At 35.4% G+C, this 23,535-nt stretch overlaps 3 protein-coding genes and 3 pseudogenes across 9 annotated transcripts; 3 read left to right on the forward strand and 3 right to left on the reverse strand.

The window, feature by feature from the left end:
* The first annotated feature begins 466 nt into the window (after positions 1 to 466).
* LOC111304603 (methionine aminopeptidase 1A-like) lies at positions 467 to 6,781 on the forward strand. Of its 2 annotated transcripts, none has more exons than XM_022901313.2 (17): positions 467 to 870; positions 1,287 to 1,337; positions 1,664 to 1,849; positions 2,015 to 2,090; positions 2,275 to 2,322; positions 2,445 to 2,489; positions 3,189 to 3,288; positions 3,378 to 3,429; positions 3,513 to 3,554; positions 3,677 to 3,738; positions 3,826 to 3,924; positions 4,604 to 4,677; positions 4,780 to 4,849; positions 5,044 to 5,112; positions 5,203 to 5,291; positions 5,636 to 5,749; positions 6,062 to 6,781. In XM_022901313.2, exons 1-16 carry the CDS (start codon positions 803 to 805, stop codon positions 5,711 to 5,713), a joined length of 1,209 nt encoding a protein of 402 aa, XP_022757048.1. In that variant the 5' UTR covers positions 467 to 802; the 3' UTR covers positions 5,714 to 5,749; positions 6,062 to 6,781. The 2 variants fall into 2 exon arrangements, with proteins under 2 accessions (XP_022757048.1, XP_022757050.1); XM_022901315.2 differs by having other exon boundaries at positions 5,047 to 5,112.
* On the reverse strand, positions 6,051 to 7,535 carry LOC111306351 (protein NRT1/ PTR FAMILY 7.3-like; annotated as a pseudogene).
* Positions 7,536 to 7,548: 13 nt separating this feature from the next.
* Positions 7,549 to 9,710, forward strand: LOC111304601 (putative pectinesterase/pectinesterase inhibitor 36; annotated as a pseudogene). The gene is made up of 3 exons (XR_016331684.1): positions 7,549 to 8,120; positions 8,405 to 8,734; positions 8,851 to 9,710. The product of XR_016331684.1 is annotated as a putative pectinesterase/pectinesterase inhibitor 36 (transcript).
* Positions 9,711 to 10,296: 586 nt separating this feature from the next.
* LOC111304604 (methionine aminopeptidase 1A-like) lies at positions 10,297 to 20,509 on the forward strand. 3 transcript variants are annotated; one of them, XM_022901317.2, is made up of 17 exons: positions 10,297 to 10,724; positions 11,141 to 11,191; positions 11,518 to 11,703; positions 11,869 to 11,944; positions 12,131 to 12,178; positions 12,301 to 12,345; positions 13,046 to 13,145; positions 13,235 to 13,286; positions 13,370 to 13,411; positions 13,534 to 13,595; positions 13,684 to 13,782; positions 14,451 to 14,524; positions 14,627 to 14,696; positions 14,894 to 14,959; positions 15,050 to 15,138; positions 15,482 to 15,595; positions 20,375 to 20,509. In XM_022901317.2, the coding sequence occupies exons 1-16, from the start codon at positions 10,657 to 10,659 to the stop codon at positions 15,557 to 15,559; spliced, it is 1,206 nt and encodes a 401-aa protein (XP_022757052.1). In that variant the 5' UTR covers positions 10,297 to 10,656; the 3' UTR covers positions 15,560 to 15,595; positions 20,375 to 20,509. The 3 variants fall into 3 exon arrangements, with proteins under 3 accessions (XP_022757052.1, XP_022757053.1, XP_022757051.1); XM_022901318.2 differs by lacking the exon at positions 20,375 to 20,509 and adding an exon at positions 16,052 to 16,503; XM_022901316.2 differs by lacking the exon at positions 20,375 to 20,509 and having other exon boundaries at positions 15,482 to 15,893.
* On the reverse strand, positions 16,756 to 19,199 carry LOC111304602 (protein GRAVITROPIC IN THE LIGHT 1-like). 2 transcript variants are annotated; one of them, XM_022901310.2, is made up of 3 exons: positions 19,118 to 19,199; positions 18,519 to 18,575; positions 16,756 to 18,222 (listed from the first exon to the last, which is right to left on the reverse strand). In XM_022901310.2, the coding sequence occupies exon 3, from the start codon at positions 18,154 to 18,156 to the stop codon at positions 16,888 to 16,890; it is 1,269 nt and encodes a 422-aa protein (XP_022757045.1). In that variant the 5' UTR covers positions 18,157 to 18,222; positions 18,519 to 18,575; positions 19,118 to 19,199; the 3' UTR covers positions 16,756 to 16,887. The 2 variants fall into 2 exon arrangements, with proteins under 2 accessions (XP_022757045.1, XP_022757046.1); XM_022901311.2 differs by lacking the exon at positions 18,519 to 18,575.
* On the reverse strand, positions 20,364 to 23,041 carry LOC111306352 (protein NRT1/ PTR FAMILY 7.2-like; annotated as a pseudogene). The gene is made up of 5 exons (XR_016331722.1): positions 23,000 to 23,041; positions 22,708 to 22,918; positions 22,038 to 22,255; positions 21,330 to 21,892; positions 20,364 to 21,195 (listed from the first exon to the last, which is right to left on the reverse strand). The product of XR_016331722.1 is annotated as a protein NRT1/ PTR FAMILY 7.2-like (transcript).
* Between the last annotated feature and the right edge of the window lie 494 nt (positions 23,042 to 23,535).

Genomic DNA, 23,535 nt, shown 5'->3' on the forward strand with positions numbered 1-23,535 from the left:
TAAAATTGGAACTAAATGGCAAGTAATGATGTCATGGACAGAAGAAAACGTTGTAAAATAAAAACCCAAATAAAAACGACAAAGATTATAATAAAAGCCCAAAAATATTAAATCATTAATAAAAATACATTAAATTTAATTTTAATTCAAAAATATATTTAAAAATATAAAAATATTAATATTTGTTAATATATATTCTTAATTTTGAGTCACTTTAATCGGATGGCTTCTGGCCCAAAAAAAATCCAATGGATCAGGCCTGGTCTTAGGCAAATGCTTTGGAAGGTTGATCTAGCTGGTAAGAAAGGCCCATAAAAATCAATTAGGCCCAAGTCTAAGATATAAGAAGCCCAATTTAAAACCCAACCTTAAATCAAGCCCGGTTGAAATTAAAAGAGAAAAATATTCAAAGCCCTTAAATCTCCAATTTGTTCTTGCGTCTTTCTTCTTCTTCTTCTTCTTCCGTGAGCCGACAACTAAGCTTTTCAGCCAAGGTTGTAGCTTTCGACAGAAACTCAAACTGTCAACCTCTTTTAGTGTGTATCATAACCGAATTGATCTCGATGTTGGCTGATAGATAAGGGTTTAACTCTTAATTTTTCAATAAAATTTTCCTCCAAAATTTTCAATAACAGCCAATTTCTTTTCTTTCAAAAATTTTTTGAGCCAAACAGAGCCTTAAGCGCACTCGTATGTGCATCTTATTGTAACTATTTTACTGCTTCTATCCGTTTTTCTTTTTGAATTGAACTGGGCGGCTCAATCTTACACATAAAAAAGAGAGTAGTAAATTTGAGGTTCGATGGCCGGTGGCTCGGATGTGGTGGAGACACTCTCCTGTGCTCGTTGCGGCAAGCCTGCTAATCTTCAGTATGTGTTTACTTAATTATTGTTTATTCTCATATTACAATCACAGAAATTTCTGAGTCTGGGTATCATTGTGTTGGTGCCATTAACGTATGGAAATTATCAAATTTGTGACTTTAAGACATCTCGAATGATCAAAGTGCGTTTGGTTGATGCTTTTGCATTTTTGCATTTTTGAATAGAAAGTGAAAAGCAAAAAATAGACAATAACTGAAATAATGAGACAAATTACAAAATCAAAAAGCAAAAAACAGAAGCGCCAACCAAACTAGGTCTAAAGGAAGACTATTAGCATTTGGCAGTGATCAAAATTGTGACTTTAGAAATTTTGAGTTTGACTCTGTTTGGTTAATAGAATAACTTGAGAATCGAGTTGCATCCTTTGTTTCTGATGTAACACTGTAACTTTTTATCTGTAGGTGTCCCAAGTGCGTGGACTTAAAGCTTCCTCGTGAAGGTGCTGCTTTCTGGTATGTAATAATTTTCTTCTATGATGTTGAAATTCTGTTCGGTATCTTTGATTATTATGGGAATGATTATAGATAATATGCTGCAGTGAATTAATTGTTTGATTTCATCTTCATATTACTCTTTCCGATGTTGTATGTCAAGGCTTTATAAAAAATGCCAAGGATGTACTAAATTCCATCCTTGACTAAAACTTGGCTGATGATTTTTATATTTTTAGCTTAATTCATTGATGAAAGCTGAGTTTTTCTCTTGTTCTTAATAAAAATTTGAAAGATGTTTGATAAAGCTTTTAATTTTCTATTATTTATGTTGTTTTCCTTGACAGCACTCAGGATTGTTTCAAGGATTCTTGGAGCTCACACAAATCAGTTCATTCGAAGGCTAGGCTTTCCTCACTTGGGACAGCTACTGCTGGTGAACGAAATTCTGATTTAGCTAGTAAGGGTTGGCTATATTGCTTGAGGAAAGGGCAGAGTCGAACTCCTAAACTTCCCCATTTTTATTGGACAGGGTACTTCTCTATGATTTTAGTTTATCTTATATGCTACATATCTTTCCTGCTTTTGGATCACTTTCTTACTTACCGTGGAATATTAAAGCTTTTGTTTATATTTTGTTTCCTAGATAAATATTTCCCCTTTTATTTCTGATTTTTATTATTATCTTCCTTGTACAGGACACTTAGACCATATCCCATATCTGCCAAGCGTATTGTACCTGCTCACATTGCAAAACCTGATTGGGCTGATGATGTGAGTATTTCTAAATTAGTTTTTTTTTTTCTTTTGCATGTGGAATACTTATTAGCAATTTGAGTGGAAAACTTATTGATGACAGAGAGATTAATGAACAAGTAAACTTATTTTCTCTCTTCTTTCCTCTTGGCTTATTGGTATTTGCATCACTAAGATATTTCTGTTACCCTTTCACATGCAGGGGATTCCAAAGGTTGAGCCGAATAGTGATTTGCAACATCATGTTGAGGTAAGTTTATACTAGTGAAATCTCTTCGTTAGTCTTAGTGAATTATTGTATGCTTTATTTGTTCCTTATAGTTATCTTTTTGTTATTTCTTTTCTTGTTAAATTTGATGCATCTGTTTGAAGATCAAGACTTCAGATCAAATTGAGAGAATGCGAGAAACTTGTCGAGTAAGTACCCATCTTCCTCTTTTCTCTCTTTTTTGCAATTACACAACCATGCTTTCTCTAGGGAGTTTATCATGCTATGTTGTTGTCTACATGTCTTCACATTTTCATGAAAAGGTTACATTACTCTGCTTCATGTGAAAATAAAGGTTTTTCCCCTCAGCAAAACATATCGTCCTAAAATGAGCTTTAACATAGTTTGGTTTACAGAACCTACTGTCAACTGGAAGGATTGACCATAGCTTGATAATAAGCTCACTGTTGCTGCCTGTCTGCATTAAGCTCTTTTAAACAGATAGCAGATTGGATTGGCCCAAATTTGCAGTTTAAACTAAAGGAATAACAAATTTATTTAGAATGCTTCTGGATTTTGCTTCCATTCAATATAGAAGTTCTTTTTAGTAAGTCAATTCCTATTATGGCCCACGTATGTCCCCCTAGTTTATGACTTTGGCTCAATAATTGCTATATAGGAAAAGGCAAATCCATTTGTTTTTCTGTGTGAGCAAACCTTAGGACCTCAAGAATAATTGCTAGAATGGAAAGGAGGAACTGATGAGAAATCCTTTGCACTGGCAAATACATGCAATTCTCTTTGGAAATCCTTTTCAATTGCAATTGCATCCAATTCTCTTCGGAATTAATTTTTAGTATTTTTTGAGTAATTACAAATTCTCTTGGCTTTTAAATTTCTATTGTTAGATTGCAAGGGAGGTTTTGGATGCAGCAGCACAGATGATCCGTCCTGGTGTAACAACAGATGAAATTGATCAAGTGGTTCATGAGGCAACTATTGCTGCAGGTGCATGTTTTGAATGACCTTTTATTTCGCACAATTAATGAATGATTATCTCTATGGTTTTGCTTTACATGTGTGTATCTCTCCTGCAGGAGGATATCCATCTCCTCTCAATTATAATTTCTTCCCAAAGTCTTGCTGCACGTAAGTACTTCTGTACATATTCTTTGAATTTGATGGGGATTTATTGTGTTGAATAAGTAAACATGTTTCATTTTCTTTTTCAGGTCAGTTAATGAAGTAATATGCCATGGCATTCCTGATGCAAGGTATTAGTTTCATTCTAATTCAAAAAACTTAAAAGTTTTTAACATTTATTGGTGGTATTTGTCAATTACTTAGATGCACCTGAACTGAAATTCGGTGATCAACTATGTTCTAATTGCCTCAGGAAATTGGAGAATGGTGATATTGTAAATGTTGATGTCACTGTTTACTACAAAGGTGTTCATGGTAGGAATCTGTCCATTTAATATTGATGCAAATGCTGCTGAAAATAATGAAACTCCATACTTGACAAAGGATAGACTCATCATGCAGGTGATTTAAACGAAACATATTTTGTGGGAAACGTAGATGAAGCATCTCGTAAGCTGGTTCAGTGTACATATGAGTGCTTAGATAAAGCAATATCTATTGGTATGTGATTCATATTCTATCTGCAATAATTCAATTTTTCAGCATCACATTTTCTCTAATGTTTTCTTGTTCTGCTAAGGTTTCAAAAAGTCTTTTTGTTGACGAGTTTTACATATTGCAATGTGTACAATCTGCTAGAGATCATAAAATAAAGAATTACTTTTGATGGCTGATGGATTTAGTTCAATTCCCACTTTCTTCAATCACTAAGCATGTCGTGCCATGTCGATGATGTCATTGCTCTTCGAACATAATTTGTTAAACCTGTGTTCATAATTTGTTACTTCTTTTAGATTTTTTTTAAAAGATAAAATGATCAAGAAATAATGTGCTTGGTATTTCATTTTCTTGGATATGATTACTCAAACAGATGGATATTAAGTGTTCAATGTTGAAGGTCTTTGGTAGTCTATTGCATTCTATGTGGAAGGGCAGGTGCTAACTGTGTAATTTAGAGAGTTATTTAATTAGAAAAATTTTGATAATGGTCTCTTGATTTTAAGTGGATCACATTCTTTTGAACCTCATGCCCCATGAATGCATCAACATGCATAGGTACACAGACACAGAGACAGCTGCTTTCTTTATATCTACTTGAGTTTGATAGCGGTAATTCAAAACTACTATTTAGACTTGATTTCTGATTAATCTTTCTTTTTCTTTATGCACTGAAATTCAGTTAAACCCGGAGTGAGATTTCGTGATATTGGAGAAGTGATTAATCGCCATGCTTCCATGTCGGGGTTATCTGTGGTAATGTGTAATTTGGTCTATGCAATTATACATCCTGGTTCATATTTTACTCTAATTACAGTTTCTATTTATTTCTTTCTCTGTTATCTTTTGTTACTATAGGTGAAATCAATTTGTGGCCATGGCATTGGAGAGCTCTTCCACTGTGCCCCAAATATTCCCCATTATGGAGGTATCCTTGTTAGATCAGGCTTCTCAAACCAATTACGTTTTATGTTTGACTATCCTTAATGCTTCATGGAAAGCCCTCAATGAAGTATAATGATTCAATTGCTGTTGTAAACGGGAAGTTCATGAAATTGATTCAACCACTCTTAGTTGCAAGTAATTTATGTTTCTTTTATCTGCTGCTTCCCTTAACATTAGCAGGAAATAAAGCAGTTGGGGTGATGAAAGCTGGGCAGACTTTTACAATCGAACCAATGATTAATGCAGGTAACTCTTGATGTTGGGTACTTTTCAAGCATAGTGGTTTATAATCCTTTTGTTTTGTTTGCTATGTCTTGATGGATTTTGCTCTTGCAGGAGTTTGGCGTGATCAAATGTGGCCTGATGGATGGACTGCTGTTACTGCAGATGGCAAACGCAGTGCTCAGTTTGAGCATACTCTTTTGGTAACTTTGTATTTTCCCATTTGTTTTTTCTTTTCATCATACCGCTATGTATTGTCTAGTGTTTTTAACTTTTGTCATTTTAGATAAATGTTTGGAATGACCTTTTGGCTCCTGATTAGCTACTTACCAGTGCAACCTTCATGGTTGTCTTGCAATAGTCTGGTTATATTTGTGTTGACTTTGCTTTTATCTTGGAACCATTCATGAATTTCAGTAGTAACCAAAAGATATGCGATTATATGGTGCTTGCTTGTGATTATAGTTGGCATTTAATGATAGAGAATCATGGCGTCTACACGAGTGTTTCTTACTTCTCACAGTTTCTAATGGATATTAACATGCAGGTAACAGAAACTGGGGTCGAAGTTCTTACAGCTCGGCTACCTTCATCACCGAATGTGTTTCCTTGGCTAAATAAGTAAACGAGTCTCATTATTGCATAAATAATAGACCCTAAGGTAAGTTAAATGATAATCAAACATTATAGTTTAATCATCATACATAGATCACCATATATGAAATATTACCTAACAGAGCTAATCTCTTTATATTAAAAGTAAAAAATAAAATTTATAGATATTAATGTATAAAAGCATATATGAAAAAATTGGTAAATGTATATTATTGGTGTATTGGAATTTTCCTTTAATAAGCACGATGCTAGTATTTTGAGGGATAACACATGTTATAACATTCATTTGGAAATAGATAAGCAGAGAACTGCTCAAGCTTCATTAGTTTGATCTCGAGTCTCCATTTCTATGTTTCAGCTCTGTTCTCGAAAGATATGGGATTATAGCGCTTAGCGCAAGTAACAAAGAGGACCAAGTTAAGTGCAGTCAAGGCAGCTAAGAGAAAGAAGTATCTATCCAAATGTCCTGCATTCGAATCCGGTGGAACCCAACCTGGTTTCCCATTCTGGATGTAATTGCCGTCACTGCTGTCAAAATCATACTACATATAACTACCCAATGCTGAAGAGTACATTGATAACCCAATTCCTAAACTTTTCAATCCATCTGGTGTTCGGGATACAAAAAATTCCATTTGGGCAACATATACCAATGCTTCAGACACTCCCACAAGCACATACTGTGGAGTCCGCCAGAAAATGCTTAAAGCACTTGTCTTTTTACCATTGGCATATTTTAGTCTTTGCTGCTCAATAATGCCTGCAATTATCATGGATACCATTGCAATAGCTATACCAATTCCTATTCTTTGTAGCTCGGATGGAGGCGTAAGCTCTCTTTTTGTTAGTCTTGCATATAAAGGAACTATGACTTTGTCGTGCAATAGAATGAAAGTAGATGTGCTTACAATGTCAAATGCAAACATACTGGCTGGTGGGATATGAAAGTTTGAGATTGTTGTGTCCATGGCAGCTCCTTGCTCGACAAAGAGAGAAAGCATTTGTATGAATACCACGGAGGACAGAATGGCGCTGAGCCATATTGGTAGTAATCTTAGAATGCACTTCACTTCTTCGACTTGTGTGATGGTGCAAAGATACCATGGATTTTCTGTTTCACCCTTGTTTATTACCAAGAAAATGTCCGCCGAGGTGATAATGGTGGCACGATTAAGAAATCTGCCATTTACAACAGAATTATTCATGACATTACCTTAAAAAACTACCATATGTAGTTTCAGTCCTTTGCTTACACGAGAAATTCAAGCACATTAAGGTTATATATTGTGACCAGCTACAACGAAAAAACTTGAAGCCATCAGTGTGAGGAATTCATCTGACCCCATTACTTTTGTCTTCCGCTCTTTGAACTTCATAAAGCCCTTCCCCATCTGAGGGTACTGGAAGGTTTATTTTCCTCGCGGAAGCTACAATCACCTGAAAGAACCTGGAAATGGGGTTTCCAACAGTCTTGAAGTGTCTGTACCTCAAAGTCCCACACAAGAGCAAGGAAAATGCTACCATTGCACCAGTAACACATATCCAGAACCCCAGGATCCAGTTCCCAATGTTCTGTATGTATGCCAATACTGTCTCAGCAAACAAGGATCCCAGGTTTAAGGCCACATAAAAGTAGCCGTAAAATGACTTCTTTGATTGCTTTTCTTCATCATCCTCCTCATCGAACTGGTCAGCTCCAAATGCAGCAAGTGCTCGGAAGAGAAGTCCTTAATATCCTTGCCCACAATTCCACAAATGTAAGTCCTCAGCAACAGCTATGTTTCTTAAACTGGGTATGAAATTAATGCCAAGTACCAAGTACCAACTACCATGTCATGTCTGCATGATCTATAAGCTGGTTAAATCCCGAATGACACCTGGGCTAAAATGGTCCATATGTTTGCTCCTCACCGATTATGTATCAAAATAAAGTCCACCCACGGAGTCCATGCATGTCATTCACTGTTATTAATTGATACTACCAAATATGTCCACTAGCGTCACCACCTTTCTACTTCTCTTAGCCATGGCTACCACCACCTTTTGCTCTCAAGAACTTGCAGAGGTGGTTCAAATGGCTAGAACCGTGGTTGTGGAATGTAGGAACTGGGCTGAGGCTTCCTTGGCCCTACACGGATTGGACCACACATTAAATTATCACGGGATGTGTCTCAGTGACTGTGCTAAGCTGTAGGATGACAGCGAGTCTAGGCTCTCGCTCTTAATGCTCTCTCGTCAAGGCTATACCCTTGAAGATGCTCGAACATGGTTAAGTGGCGTGCTCGCGAATCACAGAACTTGCTTGGAGGGATTAGGGGAGAAGGGTTTTGTGATTCAAGATCATGCAGATGCTCAAAACCTGACAACTTTGCTTAGTGAAGCTTTGGCATTGTATGGGAAGGATGTCGTAAATCAGGGTAAGCTACTCTCCTCGGTGTCTCTCTCACTAGCGCTTTAGTACTCAGATTGATTCAATTGTTATAAAATAAAACTTAATTAGAGTTTCTCGAATGAAATTAAGTAAGTTTAATTTTATATTATATATATAAAAATCAGAAAATGCAAATCCAAATAACTTTCCTGGCCGATGAACCATATGGATAATTTTTTACATTACCCTATTTGGCTATTTCCTCCCCTCAATTAATAAACTATTTTTGTAAAGAAATTTAGGACCCTTTTTTTTTCTGGTACTTGACAGATCAACTGCCTAGACCAAACTTCAACGAAGGCGGGGGACTTTTAACGTCGTGGAATCCAGCAACATCAAAGGCCGATTTTATCGTGGCAAATGATGGCTCTGGCACCCACAAAACAATCAATGAGACAGTGGCTGCAGTTGCTAGAATGGGTAATAGGCGCCCCCAGAGAGTAATAATCTATGTGAAAGCAGGAGTGTACAATGAGAAAGTGGACATAGAAAGGAATGTGAAGAATATAATGATGGTTGGTGATGGCATGGATAGAACAATTGTAACTGGAAATCGGAATGTCCCAGATGGTGCTACCACTTTCGGCTCTGCAACATTTGGTAAGAGTGAAGTTCTTGCTTCTTAGATGATTCCATGGAGAAACTTGGATTCAAATAATCCTGTAATCATTAGAACAACTTGAGAGGATAGATGAGCTTAACTTCGTCTTCTGCAGGCGTGTCAGGTGATGGGTTTTGGGCAAGGGACATGACTTTTGAGAACACAGCCGGTCCAAATAAACATCAAGCAGTGGCATTAAGGGTAAGCTCAGACCATTCTGTGTTCTATCGTTGCAGCGTCAAGGGTTACCAAGACACTCTCCTTGTGCACTCCCTAAGGCAATTTTATCGCGATTGCCATATATATGGCACAATTGATTTCATCTTTGGTGATGCCCCAGTAGTCTTACAAAACTGTGACATATTTGTGAAGATACCAATTAACCAGCAGGCCAACATTATAACTGCTCAAGGGAGAGAAGAACCGAATGAAAATACAGGAATTTCAATTCAAGGATCGCGCGTAAGGCCAGCATCTGGTTTCGGTTCTGTCAAACATTTGTTCAGGACTTATTTGGGTAGGCCATGGAAAAAGTATTCCAGGACAGTATTTATGAAGACAGCATTGACGGTTTAATCGATCCCAAAGGATGGACAGAACGGAGCGGCAGTTTTGCTCTTTCAACACTATACTTTGCAGATTACATGAATACAGGTGCTGGGGCTTCGACTAGACATAGAGTGAACTGGCCTGGTTTTCATGTGTTCAACAGTCCCCAGGAGGCTGGACCTTTCACTGTAAGCAAGCTCATACAAGGAGAGTCCTGGATTCCAGAGACTGGTGTGCCTTTTTGGCCTCGAATCTGATCATTGGGTTTGTCATGATCTTATGCTTTATGTATAATAATGGCTAGAAAGCAAAAACTAGCTAGTGCCTAAAAATTCTAGCCGAGCATTAGGGATTGAACACAAATAGTTTGATTTCTCTCAAACGATTCTTATTCTTTATGAAGCGCAAGTTTCTCCTTTGTAATGATACGACGTCTTAACTTTTCTTGTCTATGTAGCACAAATTTGAAGTTTGTTCTTTGTAGTAAAACAAACTCAATTCATTTTTCTCTTTCATATAAAAGCTTTACATTCCATTTTTTTATGAATATAAATGTATCATCAACATAAAATTGGAACTAAATGGCAAGTAATGGTGTCATGGACAGAAGAAAACATTGTAAAATAAAAACCCAAATAAAAATGACAAAGATTATAATAAAAGCCCAAAAATATTAAATCATTAATAAAAATACATTAAATTTAATTTTAATTCAAAAATATATTTAAAAATATAAAAACATTAATATTTATTAATATATATTCTTAATTTTGAGTCACTTGAATCCGATGGCTTCTGGTCCAAAAAAAAATCCAATTGTTCGAATCAGGCCTGGTCTTAGGCAAAGCCTTTGGAAGGTTGATCTAGCCTGGTAAAAAAGGCCATCAAAAGTCATGTAGACCCACGTCTAAGATATAAAAAAGCCCAATTTAAAACCCAACCTTAAATCAAGCCCAGTTGAAATTAAAGGAGAAGAATATTCAATGCCCTAAAATCTCCAATTTGTTCTTTCGTCTTTCTTCTTCTTCTTCTTCCGTGAGCCGACAACTAAGCTTTTCAGCCAAGGTTGAGCTCTCGACAGAAACTCAAACTGTCAACCTCTTTTTGTGTCTATCATAACCGAATTGATCTCGATGTTGGCTGATAGATAAGGGTTTAACTCTTAATTTTTCAATAAAATTTTCCTCCAAAATTTTCAATAACAGCCAATTTCTTTTCTTTCAAAAATTTTTTGAGCCAAACAGAGCCTTAAGCGCACTCGTATGTGCATCTTATTGTAACTATTTTACTGCATCTATCCGTTTTCCTTTTTGAATTGAACTGGGCGGCTCAATCTTACACATAAAAAAGAGAGTAGTAAATTTGAGGTTCGATGGCCGGTGGCTCGGATGTGGTGGAGACACTCTCCTGTGCTCGTTGCGGCAAGCCTGCTAATCTTCAGTATGTGATTACTTAATTATTGTTTATTCTCATATTACAATCACAGAAATTTCTGAGTCAGGGTATCATTGTGTTGGTGCGATTAACGCATGGAAATTATCAAATTTGTGACTTTAAGACATCCTGAATGATCAAAGTACGTTTGGTTGATGCTTTTGCATTTTTGCTTTTTTGAATAGAAAGTGTAAAGCAAAAAATAGACAATAACTGAAATAATGAGACAAATTACGAAATCAAAAAGCAAAAAACAGAAGCGCCAACCAAACTAGGTCTAAAGGAAGACTATTAGCATTTGGCAGTGATCAAAATTGTGACTTTAGAAATTTTGAGTTTGACTCTGTTTGGTTAATAGAATAACTTGAGAATCGAGTTGCATCCTTTGTTTCTGATGTAACACTGTAACTTTTTATCTGCAGGTGTCCCAAGTGCGTGGACTTAAAGCTTCCTCGTGAAGGTGCTGCTTTCTGGTATGTAATCATTTTCTTCTATGATGTTGAAATTCTGTTCGGTATCTTTGATTATTATGGGAATGATTATAGATAATATGCTGCAGTGAATTAATTGTTTGATTTCATCTTCATATTACACTTTCCGATGTTGTATGTCAAGGCTATATAAAAAATGCCAAGGATGTACTAAATTCCATCCTTGACTAAAACTTGGTTGATGATTTTTATATTTTTAGCTTAATTCATTGATGAAAGCAGAGTTTTTTTCTTGTTCTTAATAAAAATTTGAAAGATGTTTGATAAAGCTTTTCATTTTCTGTTATTTATGTTGTTTTCCTTGACAGCACTCAGGATTGTTTCAAGGATTCTTGGAGCTCACACAAATCAGTTCATTCGAAGGCTAGGCTGTCCTCACTTGGGACAGATACTGCTGGTGAACAAAATTCTGATTTAGCTAGTAAGGGTTGGCTATATTGCTTGAGGAAAGGGCAGAGTCGAACTCCTAAACTTCCCCATTTTTATTGGACAGGGTACTTCTCTATGATTTTAGCTTATCTTATACGCTACATATCTTTCCTGCTTTTGGATCAATTTCTTACTTACCGTGGAATATTCAAGCTTTTGTTTATATTTTGTTTCCTAGATAAATATTTCCCCTTTTATTTCTGATTTTTATTATTATCTTCCTTGTACAGGACACTTAGACCATATCCCATATCTGCCAAGCGTATTGTACCTGCTCACATTGCAAAACCTGATTGGGCTGATGATGTGAGTATTTCTAAATTAGTTTTTTTTTCTTTTTTTTGCATGTGGAATACTTATTAGCAATTTGAGTGGAAAACTTATTGATGAGAGAGAGATTAATGAACAAGTAAACTTATTTTCTCTCTTCTTTCCTCTCGGCTTATTGGTATTTGCATCCCTAAGATATTATTGTTACCCTTTCACATGCAGGGAATTCCAAAGGTTGAGCCGAATAGTGATTTGCAGCATCATGTTGAGGTAAGTTTATACTTGTGAAATCTCTTCGTTAGTCTTAGTGAATTATTGTATACTTTATTTGTTCCTTATAGTTATCTTTTTGTTATTTCTTTTCTTGTTAAATTTGATGCATCTGTTTGAAGATCAAGACTTCAGATCAAATTGAGAGAATGCGAGAAACTTGTCGAGTAAGTACCCATCTTCCTCTTTTCTCTCTTTTTTGCAATCACACAACCATGCTTTCTCTAGGGAGTTTATCATGCTATGTTGTTGTCTACATGTCTTCACATTTTCATTAAAAGGTCACATTACTCTGCTTCATGTGAAAATAAAGGTTTTTCCCCTCAGCAAAACATATCATCCTAAAATGAGCTTCAACATAGTTTGGTTTACGGAACATACTGTCAACTGGAAGGATTGACCATAGCTTGATAATAAGCTCACTGTTGCTGCCTGTCTGCATTAAGCTCTTTTAAACAGATAGCAGAATGGATTGGCCCAAATTTGCAGTTTAAACTAAAGGAATAACAAATTTATGTAGAATGCTTCTGGGATTTTGCTTCCATTCAATATAGAAGTTCTTTTTAGTAAGTCAATTCCTATTATGGCCCACGTATGTCCCCCTAGTTTATGACTTTGGCTCAATAATTGCTATATAGGAAAAGGCAAATCCATTTGTTTTTCTGTGTGAACAAACCTTAAGACCTCAAGAATAATTGCTAGAATGGAAAGGAGGAACTGATGAGAAATCCTTTGCACTGGCAATTACATGCAATTCTCTTTGGAAATCCTTTTCAATTGCAATTGCATCCAATTCTCTTCGGAATTAATTTTTAGTATTTTTTGAGTAATTACAAATTCTCTTGGCTTTTAAATTTCTATTGTTAGATTGCAAGGGAGGTTTTGGATGCAGCAGCACGGATGATCCGTCCTGGTGTAACAACAGATGAAATTGATCAAGTGGTTCATGAGGCAACTATTGCTGCAGGTGCATGTTTTGAATGACCTTTTATTTTGCACAATTAATGAATGATTATCTCTATGGTTTTGCTTTATATGTGTGTATCTCTCCTGCAGGAGGATATCCATCTCCTCTCAATTATAATTTCTTCCCAAAGTCTTGCTGCACGTAAGTACTTCTGTACATATTCTTTGAATTTGATGGGGATTTATTGTGTTGAATAAGTAAACATGTTTCATTTTCTTTTTCAGGTCAGTTAATGAAGTAATATGCCATGGCATTCCTGATGCAAGGTGTTAGTTTCATTCTAATTCGAAAAACTTAAAAGTTTTTAACATTTATTGGTGGTATTTGTCAATTACTTAGATGCACCTGAACTGGAATTCGGTGATCAACTATGTTCTAATTGCCTCAGGAAATTGGAGGATGGTGATATTGTAAATGTTGATGTCACTGTTTACTACAAAGGTGTTCATGGTAGGAATCTGTCCATTTAATATTTGATGCAAATGCTGCTGAAAATAATGAAACTCCATAGTTTACAAAGGATAGACTCATCATGCAGGTGATTTAAACGAAACATATTTTGTGGGAAACATGGATGAAGCATCTCGTAAGCTGGTTCAGTGTACATATGAGTGCTTAGATAAAGCAATATCTATCGGTATGTGATTCATATTCTATTTGCAATAATTCAATTTTTCAGCATCACATTTTCTCTAATGTTTTCTTGTTCTGCTAAGTTTTCAAAAAGTCTTTTTATTGACGAGTTTTACATATTGCAATCTGTACAATCTCCTAGAGATCATAAAATAAAGAATTACTTTTGATGGCTGCTGGATTTAGTTCAATTCCCACTTTCTTCAATCACTAAGCATGTCGTGCCATGTCGATGATGTCATTGCTCTTCGAACATAATTTGTTAAACCTGTGTTCATAATTTGTTACTTCTTTTAGATTTTTTTTAAAAGATAAAATGATCAAGAAATAATGTGCTTGGTATTTCATTTTCTTGGATATGATTACTCAAACAGATGGATATTAAGTGTTCAATGTTGAAGGTCTTTGGTAGTCTATTGCCTTCTATGTGGAAGGGCAGGTGCTAACTGTGTAATTTAGAGAGTTATTTAGTTAGAAAAATTTTGACAATGGTCTCTTGATTTTAAGTGGATCACATTCTTTTGAACCTCATGCCCCATGGATGCATCAACATGCATAGGTACACAGACACAGAGACAGCTGCTTTCTTTATATCTACTTGAGTTGATTCAAAACTACTATTTAGACTTGATTTCTGATTAATCTTTCTTTTTTTTATGCACTGAAATTCAGTTAAACCTGGAGTGAGGTTTCGTGATATTGGAGAAGTGATTAATCGCCATGCTTCCATGTCAGGGTTATCTGTGGTAATGTGTAATTTGGTCTATGCAATTATACATCCTGGTTCATATTTTACTCTAATTACGGTTTCCATTTATTTCTTTCTCTGTTATCTTTTGTTACTATAGGTGAAATCATATTGTGGCCATGGCATTGGAGAGCTCTTCCACTGTGCCCCAAATATTCCCCATTATGGAAGTATCCTTGTTAGATCAGGCTTCTCAAACCAATTACGTTTTATGTTTGACTATCCTTAATGCTTCATGGAAAGCCCTCAATGAAGTATAATGATTCAATTGCTGTTGTAAACGGGAAGTTCATGAAATTGATTCAACCACTCTTAGTTGCAAGTAATTTCTGTTTCTTTTATCTGCTGCTTCCCTTAACATTAGCAGGAAATAAAGCAGTTGGGGTGATGAAAGCTGGGCAGACTTTTACAATCGAACCAATGATTAATGCAGGTAACTCTTGATGTTGGGTACTTTTCAAGCATAGTGGTTTATAATCCTTTTGTTTTGTTTGCTATGTCTTGATGGATTTTGCTCTTGTAGGGGTTTGGCGTGATCAAATGTGGCCTGATGGATGGACTGCTGTTACTGCAGATGGCAAACGCAGTGCTCAGTTTGAGCATACTCTTTTGGTAACTTTGTATTTTCCCATTTGTTTTTTCTTTTCATCATACCGCTATGTATTGTCTAGTGTTTTTAACTTTTGTCATTTTAGATAAATGTTTGGAATGACCTTTGGCTCCTGATTAGCTACTTACCAGTGCAACCTTCATGGTTGTCTTGTAATAGTCTGGTTATATTTGTGTTGACTTTGCTTTTATCTCGGAACCATTCATGAATTTCAGTAGTAACCAAAAGATATGCGATTATATGGTGCTTGCTTGTGATTATAGTTGGCATTTAATGATAGAGAATCATGGCATCTACACGAGTGTTTCTTACTTCTCACAGTTTCTAATGGATATTAACATGCAGGTAACAGAAACTGGGGTCGAAGTTCTTACAGCTCGGCTACCTTCATCACCGAATGTGTTTCCTTGGCTAAATAAGTAAACGAGTCTCATTATTGCATAAATAATAGACCCTAAGGTAAGTTATCCATACATATACCGTTGGCAAGAGATTATGAAGTATCCAACTCGGGGGTTCACATTACCCTTAACCCTCTTTGTTTGGTGAGAGAATCATATTTGTAAGTTAATTGGGGAGGGGGGGTTGATACAATTTTCCATTTAGCTAGTTGTGTGTGATCATGATTAAAGTGAATTTTCTTCCCCTAGGTGCTTTTATACAATAATGTTATTAATTTTTATGTACCCTGATCGAGAAGTTATGTGAATTGTTACTGTTTGTAGACCATAATAAATGGTGCATTTTTTCTTTTTTATTGGAGGACTGTTTTAGAATTCTTTGTTTTAAAAATGGTCAAATATTTCAAATTTCCATTTACCACAATATAAAACTGCACAAATAACTCCGTTTCTTATTTCTGTTAGTTTGTGACTTTCTGCTTTGCGGTTAATTATTGGCCCTTTTGAGTTTCAGGGAATTTTCCAAAAACTCACCTCTCCCGGAAAATTGTTCTTTACACCGTTAAAGAAACACCCAGGTCCTTGGCGCCGCCTCCGGATGGGCCGTTCAATGCATATGTATTAGATACTGATTGGGCTATTCATAGTGACTCCACACCCTTTTAAGTTTTGGGCCAATTTTTTTGTATTTGTGGTGCCCGTCCAAGCCCATTGAGGAATGGACTTATTGGCAGATTTGAGGACTTGTTTCTTTCATTTTGTGATTGTTCTTTATTTAGGGAATGTGGGAAGGGAATATGGTTACTCTCAAGCTTCAACAGATTTGAGATGCGTAAAAGGGGCGGCATTGGCAAAAAGGGATGGATTAGGCCTACCCTACTATAAATTGATTCCTAGGTCATTTCTGAATGATTTTCTGCTATAAGAAACAAACAGATATCTAAAATGGTTGCTTTTACTTGTCTATTCCACTCGCTTATGGCAACCAACTAATAATACTATTAAACCTCAAATGCAAACAGCGATTATCACACAGCATGTCTGTGCGTTTATCATCCATAACCTCTTCCTAACATTTGCTCTTCAGTTATCTGAGGTAACCGTGCAGAAGCACAGAATATATTGATTCTACAAAAATCATGGACAGTCCGCGGCAATCTTGCATGCAATCAAACCCACACGCACAGTTAAAGCAAACAAAGACAGACAAACTTGGTCTAGAAATAAAGAGCTCCTTATGTCGTAATACAACTGCGAAAGTACAGCAATAAAAACACATCACAAAGAAAAACAGCACACTATATTAATACATACGCCGTATTGGAACAAAGACTTGCATAGAGATGGTGATTACTCATTAACCTTCATTCCAGAGAGATAAACTCGGCTCTGAATGACACTGCCACCAATCCAAAAGCCAGGCATGACCATTAGCCCAACCTTTGGTTTCTGATCAGTTTCATCCATTATCAAGTTCTTCACTACACTTTCCATATAAACCTCTGAGAACTCACTTCCCCCTTTAACTTGAAAGACCTTCACATTGGGGTCCAACGAATAAGCTAGCCTGTGCAAAAGCCAAATAGATTTAGCTAATTTTAGAAAGGCTTGGTAAAATGGAGTCCTAGGATGCCCACCACCCATTATATAATTTCGCTGGTCTAAATTTCCAAAGAATGAAGCTTCCATCTTTGGATGAACAACCACTAAGTACTTGCTTCTGCAAAATTCCCCAAATATGGAATCAGGATTCTGGCCCAACATGTCCAACGGATCCATCTCCCTCATTGTCAGATATTGGTGGAAGAAGCTCTCTTTAGTGACAGTAAGATTATCTAATTTAATGGAGAAATTCTCCTGTTGAAACCCATTGAACATCCTCTGGCAAATGTGGGACTCAAATGCATATTTTTTGTGAGCTCTCTTGGCATAAACAACGTTGGGCTCAATCGAGTCAGCGGCAGCATCAAGGTCCCAGCCAGCAGCTTTCATCATGTTGATCAATGGTTTTGAAAAATCATGAATTGCTTTGAAAGCAGATTCAACAGCGGCTGTGAAGAGCTCAGGGGTCAAATCCACAGGAAAGAATCCATTTTCTTCTCCTAAGCCTTCAGATTCCTTCATAGACAAGCCCCTAAGTTTTATATTCTTTTCCAGTTTCACTCTCTTCTGGTTTGCATCTTCAATTTGCTGCTGCAACTGATGAATCTCAGAATCCTTATTCTGAATTTCGGACTGGAATTTCTTTACCATAACCTCATAGGTTTTCAGCAAGCTCTGTTGTTCTTGGATCTCGGCAGCTAAGCGAGAATCCTGAGGAGAAGCACACACTGGCTTGGGGTTGTTTTCTCGGTAGAAGTGCTTTAGTTCAGATAGATTCTTCAATTCAGATATTACAAGTTTGTCAGCAGCTTGGATTTTTTCAGGGTCATAGGGAGTATGAGCAGTTTGGAGCTGAATATAAGCAGACTTGAGGGAGGAGATGTTTGTAAATACTTTGGATATCAGAGCTTCCACAGCTTCAGGATTCTGGTTCAAGGTCTCTTCCATGGGTTGAGGGTAGACTTTTTGACTGTTGCTGTCACGGAGTTGAGTATCTTTTGCCCCCGTCGGTAGCATAGCTGTTACCAACCAAGGGGACACTTGAAATGGAATCTTTCAGAGAAAACACTGCTACCAGAACACCTTCAAGTTTCGAAAATGTTATTAATAGAATCTAGCAGTTATTAGAAGGGAGGTAAGAAAACCTTATGCAACTTTTCAGGTATATAAAATATGACGCAAAACATCAACATGAAATTGAGTGTATAAAAAACACCTAGCTTTCACCATGCTCTATTATTCTAGCCATGATTAATGTTTTGTATGAGTATTCAAACTGAATGTAATTTACAAATCTACAACCATCTCTATCAAATTCCCCATGAGAACACAGACTAATATGTCATGTATATAATAGAATAGATAGGACCTGAGCATACCCGAAAAGATCACAAGCCCTATTCAGAATATATCCAGAAAACATAATAACCTTCAACCTGAAAACAATTGCCATTGATAAATTAAAACATTTTCATGAAAAACAATAGATTAAAACTAGATCAATAAACAATTAAAAGCCCTTTCAAACAAAAATAACTCCGACATTCATCATTTCAACTCCACATCATAGGCACAAACCTCAGCTAGACAAAGCAATGTTTTAAGAAATAAATGATAAAACTTTGAACAAATAATCATAAAAAATCAGAGACCCACACTGAATTCTTCAATAGCTAATTCGATTCCAACGCATGATCACACAAATAAAAAAAAAAAACCCAATATTTTGGAAAGATAAACAAGATGTAAATAAAACGTTTTTTATTAGCAAACCCATCAGCTTCCAGCAATAACATAAATCTTTTATGTTAAAAGCCCTTAGTTTAAAGATAAAATGCAAGAAATTGAAACCCCAAATCTAAAATTGTACAGTACTATAAGACCTAAAACTACACAGTTAACCAGTTAAAGTTTGTGTTAGCTAGTGTTTTTATTTAACTTTGTCGGAAAATAAACCGGGGTGGAAGAAGAACTTTACCTGACAGGAGGAGATGTAGCCGGACGAGACGGGGAATATTTTCAGACAAAATAAAGAAGACAACGAAAGAGAAGCAAAGCTTTGGTAAAGCTTTGAACAGGAAACTTTGGTAAAGCTTTATTTCTAGTCGTCCACCAGGAAAAGACAAAACAAACCCTATGATGGAGTAACTCGTTTTTCATTATTTTATTGTTTTTCAGTACTGTATCTGTTACTGACCATCTACCTTAACTGTTTAAATATATATTTTTTACCATTAAGCAGCGTTTAATATTATTTTTAAAATTATCATAATAATTTATTATTAAAGTAATTTTATAATTTATGATTTAAATTTATTTTTAATTAAAATTTATTAATTTTTAATAATTAAAGTTTATTATATTTGATGTTATTAAAAATTAAATATTATTTTATTTAAAAATACTAAAATAATCATATATATTATAATAATTATACAAATTAATGACTTCAATATTATTTAAAGATAATAATTTGTATATAAAATATTAATAATATTGTATTTATTTCATAATAAATATAATTAAATTATTAAATTAAAAAATTTTTTATTGATGTAAGTAAGTTTTTATAGTATAAATTATGTAAACAAAATTTTAATTAAAAATAAAATTAATATATTAAAATCAAAAGATTATATTATAAATAAAATTAAAAAATTAAAAAATCACATAAAATATTTTTGATTTTATTACAATAAATACTAGTTTGAAAATATAAAAATTATAATATGAAATAATAAAAATTAATTTTAAAAAGAAGTAAGTTTTTAATTTATATATGAAATAAATAATATTGATTATTGTTAATTTTACGTATGACATCATTCTGTGATAAAAGTTTTCTACTCCTTTGAATGAAAATTAAATCATTCTTTAAAATAGTAATTTAATCATTCTTTGTAATTCAATATCATCGTCGCATAAAATTATTAAATGATAATCAAACATTATAGTTTAATCATCATACATAGATCACCATATTAAATATTACCTAACAGAGCTAATCTCTTTATATTAAAAGTAAAAAATAAAATTTATAGATATTAATGTATAAAAGCATATATGAAAAAATTGGTAAATGTATATTATTGGTGTATTGGAATTTTCCTTTAATAAGCACGATACTAGTATTTTGAGGGATAACACATATTATAACATTCATTTGGAAATAGATAAACAGAGAACTGCTCAAGCTTCGTTAGTTTGATCTCGAGTCTCCGTTTCTATGTTTCAGCTCTGTTCTCGAAAGATATGGGATTATAGCGCTTAGCGCAAGTAACAAAGAGGACCAAGTTAAGTGCAGTCAAGGCAGCTAAGAGAAAGAAGTATCTATCCAAATGTCCTGCATTCGAATCCGGTGGAACCCAACCTGGTTTCCCATTCTGGATGTAATTTCCATCACTGCTGTCAAAATCATACTACATATAACTACCCAATGCTGAAGAGTACATTGATAACCCAATTCCCAAAATTTTCAATCCATCTGGTGTTCGGGATACAAAAAATTCCATTTGGGCAACATATACCAATGCTTCAGACACTCCCACAAGCACATACTGTGGAGTCCGCCAGAAAATGCTTAAAGCACTTGTCTTTTTACCATTGGCATATTTTAGTCTTTGCTGCTCAATAATGCCTGTAATTATCAAGGATACCATTGCAATAGCTATACCAATTCCTATTATTTGTAGCTCGGATGCAGGCGTAAGCTCTCTTTTTGTTAGTCTTACATATAAAGGAACTATGACTTTGTCGTACAATAGAATGAAAGTAGATGTGCTTACAATGTCAAATGCAAACATACAGGCTCGTGGGATATGAAAGTTTGAGATTGTTGTGTCCATGGCAGCTCCTTGCTCGACAAAGAGAGAAAGCATTTGTATGAACACCACAGAGGACAGAATGGCGCTGAGCCATATTGGTAGTAATCTTAGAATGCACTTCACTTCTTCAACTTGTGTGATGGTGCAAAGATACCATGGATTTGCTGTTTTACCCTTGTTTATTACCAAGAAAATGTCCGCCGAGGTGATAATGGTGGCTCGATCAAGAAATCTGCCATTTACAACAGAATTATTCATGACATTACCTTAAAAAACTACCATATGTAGTTTCAGTCCTTAGCTTACACGAGAAATTCAAGCACATTAAGGTTATATATTGTGACCAGATACAACGAAAAAACTTACTTGAAGCCATCAGTGTGAAGAATTCTTCTGACCCCATTACTTTTGTCTTCCGTTCTTTGAACTTCATAAAGCCCTTCCCCATCTGAGGGTACTGGAAGGTTTATTTTCCTCGCGGAAGCTACAATCACCTGAAAGAACCTGGAAATGGGGTTTCCAACAGTCTTGAAGTGTCTGTACCTCAAAGTCCCACACAAGAGCAAGGAAAATGCTACCATTGCACGAGTAACACATATCCAGAACCCCAGGATCCAGTTCCCAATGTTCTGTATGTATGCCAATACTGTCTCAGCAAACAAGGATCCCAGGTTTAAGGCCACATAAAAGTAGCCGTAAAATGAATTCTTTGATTGCTTTTCTTCATCATCCTCCTCATCGAACTGGTCAGCTCCAAATGCAGCAAGTGCAGGTTCAGGGGCTCCATTACCTAATGCAATCAGATAGATTGCCACATAAAATATTGCAATTTCAGCTGGAGAATGAGGTTCACATAACTGTCCTAGTCTGCCACAACCTTGAGGTTTTAATAGAAACAATTGCGTCACCAAGGACTGTGCTATCAACCCCTGACGAAAACAGAGGAAAACAATTAAAATCAGTTCAATGTGCACAAATAAAAAGACTTTTAATATGCTCATATGTACTCGTGCAGGTTTTGTCAAGGAAAGCAGAAATAGAAATGATAATCAAGTACTTGTGAAGCTTGCTTACAATAAGGTAGAGAACCTGAAATATGACACAAGTCAGGTATCTACCCAAGTAGGAGTCACTTAGAAAAGCACCCATCAAAGAGAAAAGATAAACAGTACCCATCCATCTACCGAATTTGTTTGCTGCCTCTGCATTAGTCTGTCTCAGAACAGATTTTGAAAACCGAACCAAATTCACCTCCACTGCAGCAAATGCAAGCGTAACAAGTCCTTGATTCACTGTTAGACAACAAAAAAACCCAATTATGTAAGAGATGCAGACTCATTGGATCATGGGTTTATACAATGAAAAGATAATCTTTTTGCACCCGATTGATGATACCCTCATGCTCAGTCAGATAATTAACACCTCTATATTAAAAAATTTTAAGTTCTAGTTTTGAGGGGGGAGACAGATTATAAATTCTTCCTATTTCGGATAATCATACAAGAAAAAACATGTCAGAAAGTGTGGTATAGTTTCACTTTCTTTCTTGGCATCATTTAATTCATCTTTGAGGAGTGACAAAAACAATTTGGGCCACACGTTGACAAAATGAGCATTATAAAACAATAAAAATTATTATATTCAATTAAATGGATATTTATTAAATCCAACTGTGAACTGCAAAATCCTTAATTATACTTCACTGACGGACTGATAGTGTATCTGTTTTTAATTTGCTTCTTACCTAATACAAACATAGCACATCTCCATCCTCCAGTTCTACCCGTTATGGCTGGCTTGCCATGGCGGTCAAGCGATCCATCCTTTGTGCACGCATTCTCATCAGGTCTCTTTCTATCGTCCTTTGCTTGATCAGGCTCAAGCTCAACCACCTTCCATGCAAGATGCAACGCAAGAGAAGAAGAAAGAATCAAACAGGGGAAGTTGTATTCAAATCAACAGAAGCAGGTGAAACAACAAAACAACAATATCTAGATAAGCATTGAAACATGCAAGGAAACCTGTAACTTCCGTACCTCAATACCATAGCTAACTGAAGATTGCTGCTTTGTCTCCATATCCTTGTACGAAATTCAACGAGAAAAGAGGGAAGAGAGTAATGGGGATACTGAATTACTAATGAATGTGGTGAGTGAATAAATATACAAGCCGTGTCTGTGACAATAAATGATAGCTCGTTTTTCCTGTCTATGTTGGTTTGGCAAATGACTTTTGTTGCATTAAAACATGGGACAAGACAACAAGACGTTATCCATTGTTCACTTCAGATACCATATCAGGATACTCCACATTGAAGGTTTGACAACTGGATTTACTCTCCTTGGTCACACTTCCTTATAAACAAGACGCATGCTATAATGGTCTGAAAATGCCTGGTCAACTACTTCAAAGTTTACCTGTAATTAACTTTTGTTTTAACTAAGATTTGTCCTCATACTTTGCTTTTATTGTTCAATATATACATACAACTTATACTAACTTTTATGTTGCTTTTTTTTTTAACAAGTGTTTTAAGAGTATTTTCTTAAATTTACTCTGTTAAGTAATATTT

This window comes from Durio zibethinus, chromosome 21, assembly GCF_047325235.1.
Source record: "Durio zibethinus cultivar Kanyao isolate XHJ-2024 chromosome 21, ASM4732523v1, whole genome shotgun sequence".
Taxonomy (NCBI): domain Eukaryota; kingdom Viridiplantae; phylum Streptophyta; class Magnoliopsida; order Malvales; family Malvaceae; genus Durio; species Durio zibethinus.